This window comes from Lytechinus variegatus, chromosome 1, assembly GCF_018143015.1.
Source record: "Lytechinus variegatus isolate NC3 chromosome 1, Lvar_3.0, whole genome shotgun sequence".
NCBI lineage: Eukaryota > Metazoa > Echinodermata > Echinoidea > Temnopleuroida > Toxopneustidae > Lytechinus > Lytechinus variegatus.
The window spans coordinates 13,946,945-13,957,384 of NC_054740.1; the positions used below are offsets into that span (position 1 = coordinate 13,946,945).

The 10,440-nt window shown below is 37.1% G+C and overlaps 1 protein-coding gene across 2 annotated transcripts in view; it reads left to right on the forward strand.

The window, feature by feature from the left end:
* LOC121406469 (circadian locomoter output cycles protein kaput-like) overlaps nt 1–10,440 on the forward strand; it is an 89,742-nt gene extending 79,302 nt beyond the window's left edge. The window contains exons 12-15 of one of the 2 annotated variants that reach the window (XM_041597483.1): nt 2,344–2,475; nt 2,709–3,041; nt 5,585–5,653; nt 6,314–10,440. In XM_041597483.1, coding sequence (XP_041453417.1) covers nt 2,344–2,475; nt 2,709–3,041; nt 5,585–5,653; nt 6,314–6,676 — 897 coding nt within the window. In that variant the 3' untranslated portion in view covers nt 6,677–10,440. The remainder of the gene's footprint in view (nt 1–2,343; nt 2,476–2,708; nt 3,042–5,584; nt 5,654–6,313) is intronic. The other variant, XM_041597491.1, reaches the window with a different exon arrangement.

A 10,440-nucleotide genomic window follows, 5' to 3' on the forward strand; every position in this document is an offset into this window, starting at 1 on the left:
TGATTTTTATATCCATATATTTTGTTCTCTAATTTATTATCTATTATTAATATATTTGTTTTATATTAAATAATTATTATTACGATGAATATTTAGCAGGATAGTCATACATGGTATTGAACGCTTTATGAATATTGCATATTATTACCATTGTTATTATTACTATTATCATTATTATTATCATTATGATTATTATTATATTTAGAGGTGCTAAAAGCAGAGAGCTAATACACATTAACAATGATAATCACAATCAATCATTCAAGAACTTAGAGAAATATAGGGGAGTTGGAACATGTGGTAAGTTGAAACATTGTATTTTTCTTTAAAGCCTGTAAAATAAATTTATGCAATACTGCCCTCAATTTATTGCTATTAATAATACAACAGTGTTCAATTATTACTGCAATAAATTGAGGGCAGTATTGCATAAATTTACTTTACAGGCGTTAAAGAAAATCACAATGTTTCAACTTACCCCATGTTCCAACTAACCCCTGTCTCCCCTATTATTGAATCTACTTGTAGGCCTATCCCTGTTTTTTCCTTACTTATAGTATTTATGAAAATACACCCCTAGTCAGCCGTGTACTAGCAAACACCATCTGTTTTATGTGTGTACGTGTACTCCAGGTGCCTGTTTCATAAAAGACTTCAGCAACTTTACCATTATTGTGATGGAAACCATGATTGAGTCCTGTTACCATGGCAACCGTGATTGAGCCATGTTACCATGGCAAAGTTGAAATAGAGAACTATTATTCAAATATAACTCAGTTTGTGTTGAGTTGCCCTTCTTGATTGATATTTTTTATGTTTTACCCTCTGGGTTCTCTTCCTGAGCCATATTTTAAGCATGAATACTTGACATGCTATATCAGGCAAGACATCATGATATTGCCAAGTTACCATTAGTGTTGATTAGGTCTCTACTTCTTGTTTCATAAAGTACTGGTTATGAAAAGAAAATCAGCCAATCATATTAAAGGATATCAGCAGATTTTAACTGTTTCTGCAAATGTGTTAATAAAACAAGTTTCATGAAACGGGGCTCCAGATGTACTCTCTCTCTCTCTCTTTCCCATTCCAGACAAAGTTTGCTTCCAGGGCTAGATATCCATTTATGCAGCAGAGTCCTAAATATCACACAGTATGAATCAGAGGAATAAATAAAATTACTCAACACCTATTTTCCTCATTGGTATTGGAGATAGTATCTTTCATGTTATGATGGCAAATGTTTAAAGGAAATTGTTCCCTCAATCAGCAATGCACTGGAAACCTTAAAATCATCCCATTTTCAACAAAAATTTTGCAAACTTCTTACCTCTAAAGGCATTCTTTGTCAATCTTTTTTCTGATACATGATACATAAATTGTAAAAGGGAAATATCTTGTTAGAAAGAGAAATGATTGTGTTGCAAGCAGTGAATTCAATGAAAGTGATTTATTTTCTTCCATGTACATGTATGTGAAGTTGCTTCATATGGCGATACGAAGTTGAAAATGAATTAAGACGTTGAGGTTCTCAGAACCTGCATGTGTTGTTGATTATTTTTATACATCTCAAAATAGCATAGGAGGGATGCATGATTCCCTGTTTGTCCACCATTGGATGAGATTAGTTGTGTCCTTTTCTCATATTGTTTTTTATTATCTCTGGACTGTTCTTAATCCTTTACTGTTCTTAACCGCATCCTGTAATTCTCACAGGCCAAATTTTCTGCCTAACTCCAGCTAAGGAAATGCTTGCTTTTCTCACAGAAAATTCAGTAAATCCGGGAATAATGGTAGCCATTCATGAGTGCCTACCTCTGATTAGACAACAGCGCTGGCTCTGTTGGCCAGGGGCGTAGATCGAGCACCGTCCTTGGCTTGGCCGGGGGAGGGTTCTTTTCTCACAGCGACTCTCGACCCCTTTAACAAACCCTGCTATTTTGAAGGGCCAAATAATCCAGTACAAGCAGTTGGGTTGAGCCCACTTTGCAAAAATGCTGTGAAAATGGGAAGTGGGCTAAGCTTAATCCCGGATTGTAGGTTGCGCTAATTTGTCATTTAGCTCCCTCCACCTTCAGTGGTATGGGGTTAAGGAAAATTTTGCCTGTGAGAAAAGGGTATTGGTATGGTTACATGACATTTGCTCCTGCGACAATTGCTCCGATGGAAAATCTGCACATCAAGTCAAACATAAAACCTAACCTCCGAAAACTCTGTTACAATCCTAACCCTAACCCTATGCCTTCCGAAATACCAAGGCCGGAGCAAATGTCGCAGGAGCAAATGTCACGGGAGCAAATGTTGTGTCACCATTGGTAGACTGAGTGTTTTTATTCTGGTTTGCAGCCTGCCTCGTCGGACAGTAACCTGACACCTCAGCAGATTACTGTAATCCAACTGAAGCTACAGGAGCAGTTGATGATGAGACATCACAAACTGCAGGATGCCATCCTTCTGCAGCAACAGGAATTGCAGCAGGTATGTCAGAATTCCTCATGCATGCATCTAATCTCTTCCTTTTAATTCAATTATCATTCGCGAGGGGGGGGGGTTGTTGTTGTTGAAGCGTTATTCTTATTATTGTTATATCCATTATCATACTCCATATTGCTTCTTTATGTACATAAGATTCAATCAGTTGGGTGCCAAGATGATTATTTCAATAAATACTATTATTTTTATCATTACCCAATTATTAATCTGTACCATAGGTTCAACAACAGCTGATGATGGCCCAACAGTTAATGATGCAGCACCATCCAATGCTCGGTCAAATGTTCATCCAGCAACAGGAGCAACTGATAGGGTCCAAGACCACGCCCGTAGGGGGTGCTGGTCAGGCCATGCCCATGGGTGTAGCACAGTCCACCACCACACCCTCCAACGCGTCAGTCCAGCAGCTGGAACCCCCGAGGAGCCAGCAACCACCGCACTCCTCCCAGCATCCCCAGCAACCGCAGCAACTGCCACAACAACAGCAGCAACACACACCACAGCCTACATCACACGAGGCACTGTCGATGGAACAACTTGCACAGCATCAGGCAAGCAATAAACTCTTAATCCACTGACCAGTGAATTGCCCATTCTCATAGGCTGTGTGTAGGGACCACGTTTTGCAAATAGACAACATGCCCCTGCAGCAATCCAAGAGACTGGCAAGTTGGTAAATAGCTATCGACTTGCTGGTGGCTCACTTAGTAGGCAGTTGCAAGTTTGCTAACGGTACATGCAAGCTTGAAGATTCTGGGTTACATCCCTGTATTCCTCTTACCAGCTTATTACAAAAATCTGCTAGCATACTACATGTAGCTTGCTTCTAGCTGGTGCTAGCTTGAACTTTTAACGAGGCCTGTAAGTTTAAACTAGATATCTGCACATTAGTGCCATCTAACATTCCCTTAAATTCCATATAGTAACAATTCACTTTTCAATGAGAAAACTTTAACTCAAAACACATGAGAATAAATACAGGAATCAGTTAAGTAATGAATAGCGTGCTGCCCCTCCCTCCCTCACCTTCCCTTCCCTTATTATTCTTGTATTCCAATAAATTTCTTTTGACTGATTCTACTTGTGTACTATTTCTTTGTTTGATTTTTTTTTTCAAGCCCTTTAATTTTACTCCAGATTTGTAGTTTAGAATTTTTCCTGTTGTAGAGGGTGATTCACATGCTTCTATCAACTATTTTATAGAAAATCTTGTAGTTTGCATTTACAAATTCAAGAAAGGACTATTGGTTCTGGTCTATTTTATACCAAAATTGTTTGGCACATGTCAGCGACGAACAGAGATATACAGTATGTAACCAGCCACCCCAAAACCAACAGTTAGTTCCTGGGGATTTCTCTGTAAAGAGCCCAAATCTTCGAAAAGCAAACAAATAAATAAATAATAGAAAATTTACTTATCTGAAAGGGTACATGTACCTTTCTTCCTTATACTGTCAAATTTAAAATTGTAAAGTTGAATAGAAAACAAAATGGATAGAGTTCTTTGACACAAGTTTTTGTGGAGTGCTAGGAAATTCAACTGAGACTGCACAGTGTGCACATCTCATGCTTGATTGAACCATGAACTTCAAACACTGTTTTCTCCTTAATTTTCTAAACTGATTTTCTTCTGCATTCAATCAAGTTCTTGTGTGGGATATTATTGATCAATTTTGACAAGTTATATATTATTTTAAATCTTAGATTTTTTTCCATACTAATTTAAAATCTCAAAATTTGTTTTAGGCAACTTATTTTTGGTATTGGGTTAGTTGGTCACATGTATGGGTATGACTGCCAATTCTTTTGATAATATTGATATTTTACATACAGATTATTCTATCTGTAGTATGCAATAAACTCGAAGATGTACCACTGCATTTCATGATTAACAATTATTTATTCTCCATCACTTTGATGCCTACTGGATTTTTAAAGTGTGTTATCATCAATGTGAATCAGCTTCTAATTTCTTAGTTTTAGTATCTATTACTGATTGCTGTTCAAGGGCCCGTTTCATATAACTTGTTCCAATAACAAATTTGCAATATTAGTCTAAAGCTACGGATTTTTGGCTATTGGTAAAATTCTTATAAAAATGGTAAAATTCTTATAGAAATTTTGTATTTGTTATTATAACAAGGCTTTAGGAATGGAACCCTGATTGCTGTTTTATATTTCTGATTGTTGTTTTTGTGAGTTTCTTGATTCGTTGTTGATGATAGCTTGAGTTGATATAAAGTCATGATTTGGGGTTGAGTTTCAAAGCACTCACATCAGCTAGCATACAGAAAAGGGGAGAGAGTGCTCGGGTGGCCATTAACCCCCCCCCCCAAACTTTACACAACCAAGAAAAAGGAAGAAAAGGAAAGCATAATGGGGGTGATATATGATTTTATTTTCTGAATATTATTGTCCAAACCTATTACAAAATTGGATCTTTGTAGTAAAGAGGTAAAAAAAGAATTGCTACCTACTCATTGAAAGGCTAAAATCATAGACCATGGTACTTTTGATTATTAGATTTGATAGTGGGTAATTGGTAATTCATGACCTTCAAAGACTCGTTGCCATGACTACAGAATCAAGAAGCAGCCTTATTAACCTATTTAATTCTGCCTTGCATCTAACCAATCCTAACAATTTGTGTTCCTTCCAATCTCCTCCTTTCTATCTCTGCTCTACTAAATATCTTTTTATTGATCATCCCTTTTGTGTAAAATCTTGTCCTCTCTCACTCTTTATTTATCTTTGAACTGTATGTCCTGTCTCTATTTTGGTTATCTTTCCCCATGATTACTCGTGTATGTACATCTATCCATCCATCCATCCATCTATCTATCTATCTATCTATCTGTCTGTCTGTCTGTCTGTCTGTCTGTCTGTCTGTCTGTCTGTCTGTCTGTCTGTCTGTCCGTCCGTCCGTCCGTCCGTCCGTCCGTCCATCCTTCCATCCATCCGTCCGTCCATCCATCCATCTATCTGTCAAACTATCTCTCTCTCTCTCTCACACACACTATCTGTCTATTTTTGATTGTATCTACTTAACCTGCATATTGACCAGTCTATCTCTGCATGCCATTATTAACAACAGCTGTCTACTGGGGCTATGTGGCCTTGTAATACACCCAATCTCCTTGATTTGCCGAGTAATGCCTTACAGGTTAGAATAGTGTTTGTGTCCTGTCTCTCACCCATCATAGATTTCTAACATTTAACCCAATTCATTATGCTGTATTTTAATAAATGTATCCATCAATTAAAAAGATCGTGCTGATTTTATGCCAGTTGCACCTGGCATGGAACTGGCAATCGATTAATTGAAAGATTGATAAAGCTCACTTGTAGATACATGTAAGATGTCTTTACAAAACATACATATCCAGATAGCATTTTCTTACTAAAATTTCTGTTTAGTCTTGACTTTTACCTGATAACCAGAATGCTGATAGACTTTGTTATTATTAATCACACTAAAGACAATTCTTTATGATAAATCACTAATAAACTGCATATGATTGGTTGTAATTATCTAACCTAATCTAGGCTGATTTGATTGTTATTTTTCTTGTTTAACTTGATTGTAAACATTGCACTTTAAAGTTGATTTCTGTAAAAAAATTCACATAAATCTTGTTTATATTATTTGTAGAATTATTGCTTGCGTGATTCACTCACTTTATCAGCTTAAGGTCAGAAAGAACAACAAAAATCAAAATGAAAAGAATGTTATATTTCTAATTCATTCATTCGATTGCTAATTTTAAGGATATAACGAATGAGAATGTTTATAAATTCTTCTTTTTGTCTTTGTGCTTTCCAGTCAGCAACAAGGGCCCCGTTTGCTATGCACCATGCTCATCAGTATCCCTCCACCTCTGGACAATCATCGCACCGAGAACACGTAACCCCCCATAGAACTAATAACAATGCCCCACCCCATCAGCAGGTGGGGCCGCCGCCGCCCCCACAACAGCAGCAGCCGCCACCCCCACCGCCCCCTCACCACCCCCAACAGTCTCTGAACTGTCATTCTCTGCCCCAACCGACCATGCACTCTTCAATGACAATGCCCCCGGGGGCGCAAGCCGTACCCATGCAAGACCTTTCTTGCCTCGGACTTCCGACACTGGACATGGGCAATGACCAATACATGCAGCAGTCGGAAGGCCAAGATACTTTATAGGGGTGCGTGGTTCCCCCCCCCCCTTTGTATTTTGAAGGTGCTCTTATATATCACAATGCCTGGATCTGTGCTGGTACATTGTGTAAATGCATACTACAGTGCACGTATTGATTTGAATTGGAGTGGAAACTGGAGAATACTACCTTCTTGCATCAAGAATCATAGGATATGACCTTCTTACATCAAGAACCAGAGGATATCACCTTCTTGCATCCAAATCTGAAGGATATGACCTTCTTGCATTAAACCTGGAGAATATAATCTTCTTGTATCCAAACCTGAAGGATATGACCTTCTTGTATCCAAACCTGGAGAATGTGTCCTACTTGCGTTAAACCTGGAGAATATGACCTTCGTGCACAGAGACCTGGAGATATGGCCTTTATCCAACCATCGCTGATCCTCAATATTCCAGTCAGAATAGTTTCTTGCAGGGTTACCTGGAATCGCGAAGATTAAAAGCCTTTTTTAGTCTAGGATACTGCTCAACCCATATCAACTGGCATGCGCCAAAGACTTCATGTTATATATGTTATCGACATGTGGAGTACAATGTATTTTGTGTAGTCAAATGCATTACGGTATATGTTTGTTTTTACTAAACTCTATTAATCAACGCTTTCTTCGGGACAGCAGGTTATCATCCAGCAAAAATATGTATGTGAAGTCTAAAATGTCTTTGCGTTGTCATTTTACATTTTGTCATAAGGTGCCAATCATTTTCTGATATAAAAAAAAAAGTGCTTCTGCAATTTCTTTATCTATTATTTGTTGTAATTAAGCATTGTTGGATCAACTACGTTGGGGTTTAGAAATGACTTCCATGAACGTTTTGTCCCGTGAATATATATGAGGATGAAACTAAAGAGATGATCAAGAATTACACAATATGTTACATATTTGAAAAGAATTTCAGGTAATATTGGAAAGGCATTGTTTATTTTGATGAAATTGCTACCATATTTTCTTCTATTAAATTGTCTGTGTCTGTCTCATAGGAAAGTTTTTGAAAATTGTTCTTGATTTTCATGTATGACCACTGCAAGCAATGCCAAGGCAAGGAATGGAAATACCCTGTCCACCCTGACTAAGAGCATTCAGAGAGAAATCACAATCAGTCATTTTGACTATCAAAATATGTTTTTGTGCAATTTTAAAAACTTTGTTAAACTATAGACTAGAGAGGGCAGTATTTTGTATGTGGTACTAGTATTAGCATTGCGGTTTGGAGGACGGTCTTAACAGTGCCTTTTGAATTGAAACAATGAAATCAGATTACAACCAAAGGTGCAAAAAATGAAGTGCCTACTTGATTATTCAGATACAGTAATTTGAATTGAGGCCCATTTTTCATTAAAAGGTAATACATGTAGTTTGATAGGCAGTTTATTTCAAATTATTGATACGTTAGGCAGTCAAGTAGGGGCAGGAAAAAAGACTGGTAACACAGTGTATGGCACATAACACTTGAATATATTCTGTAACAAATTACAGATACATGTACATGTAGCAAGAAATATCTGTTATTTGTCAGTACTTATCTTTTTTTAATTTCATTCCTTTTCATTGAAAGTCCCATACAACATCAAGTTTGGCACTTCTATTTTTTTTATAACCACTCCAGAGAGGTTTATATTTTTATAAATGTTTTGCTTCGATTATTTATCTGATGGTCATGGCACATGTCAAGGGCGTAGGGTGCACATGCCCCCTCCCGCTGGGGCAGAGGAGTTCAGAAACTGGCAAGCAAATTGAAGTTTTTACGTCTTCTGCTTTCAACAGCTGATTATCCAAAGTTTAGTTCCACCTCCCCAGGATGTTCATCTCTCCATGCTCAAACCAACCTGTGCCCTTGCATGTGTGATGAGACTTACAGTTAATCATCAAGTACAGTATGAATATGAAAAAAGCATATTGCTCACAGATTCAGTCAAATTCTATAAGATAAATCTAGTTATGAAGTAATAGGGGATATGCCAAAATAAAAGACAGGCTTTCAGTTTACAGGTTTTCCCACCACATGGCAGTGTCTAACATCTTTTTCCAAACAACGTGTTCCGTTACTTCCCGAAGACTCAAGGGCCTGTGTACTGAACTCTGGTTTAATTTACACCTGGTATAAATTTTTGGTTTAACTATGGATAGCCAATTGTGTCGGGTATCTCTAACAGTACAAGTTTAATTCATCAGCCCATTTGGCACCCAAATCATTCATAACTGACTGGAAATTAATTACTCAAATAGTTCTCTTCCTCTTTAAAACAATGGGCCAAGTAAAAGATACTACAAGGGGAAGATCAGACAGTACATCGACCGCGTAATAAAATGCTCGGGAAGAGCGCCCTACAGTGTTGAGTAAGTAACAACCTTTTTTTAGCTATGCTTATTGCGAGAGGTTGTGTACAAAACAAATGAGAGAAATGGTGAAGGGGTGAAGGATTAGGCGATTTTTACATTTCAGAATTTTTTTTCTTCAACTTTTTTTTCAGTTAAAGATGAATATATATATTTCAGAGGTTTCTGGGTAATAAAAGGTGGAATTATTCCCATGCGCCGCCCTTGAGCCCTCTCCAAAATCCCCTCTCTCATTTTCCCCATATGTTTTATACACAGTCGCATGCCGATGTGCGATGGATTACTAACTCAACGCTAGTGGGTGTCCTTCCCCATAAGCATTTATCGAGCGTTTCAAAAAACGTTGGCCAAGTAAAAGATAGGAAATGAACATGTATGATGTAAATGGAATATTGAAATTGTTGGCTTTCCATAATTTCAACAAAAAGTTCAACCATGGCCTCAGTTAAACGGGTGTGTTTCACAAAGATTTAAGTACGACTTGGAGTCGCACTTAAATGTCTAGTTGCATGTGGTATAAAAGGCATGACCATATCGGCCAGATCATGCAAAGGGGGCGTGCACTACTGCATATTGATCAATAAGATTGCGCGTTTCATATCATGTATGTACCAGCATTTGAATGAGACTCTAAGTCATATAATACTTAGATCTTTTTTGAAACACCCCAGTACTTCAGAATACAAGATAAGAAGCAATCATTATATTAGTATTATAATTGTATGTAGATAAGTCTTTGGATGAGAAAGAGAGATAACATTCTGTAGGGAAGAAAGGTTGTCCTACAGAGCAAAGAGCTTACATGTATATATGATGTTTAAGCATATTTTTCAAAGTGAAAGAATGGTAGATGACTATTTTTTTTTTCATATATTTTGTGCAATATTGGAAGGGTTGCAGTTGAGCAATTGATGATGAGAATTTATTGAATTTGAAAAGAAACAAAAAAATGTTTAGATGAATTTTTTATTGTTCATGTTTGTATTTACAAGGGGGTTTCCATGTGAAGTGTCAGGAAAGATTTGAAGGGATGAGACGTGAATATAGTTGGGATTTGCAACGTCGGGTTGCTTGAATATACAGTGCATGAATTTATGATTTGTAGGGGATTTTAAATACAGAATATTATTTCCCTATTATCTTCAAAATAATGCCTGAACATTTAGATTGTTAAAGTTCATACATGGACAATTTCAATGAAATATCCAGAAAAGTTGAAGTATTGACTCATGGAATCTGGTGTATGAATATCATATTTCATCTCTCGCATTTGGTATAGAAAAATAAGTGCTTGCTGCTGTGTTTTTGAGAATGAAAAAAAATAAGATTTTCTCGAGGGTTGGAAAGAAAGCAAAATTCCTTAAAGTGGAGGTCAACCCTATCAACAATATAATTATATTGCTCCATCT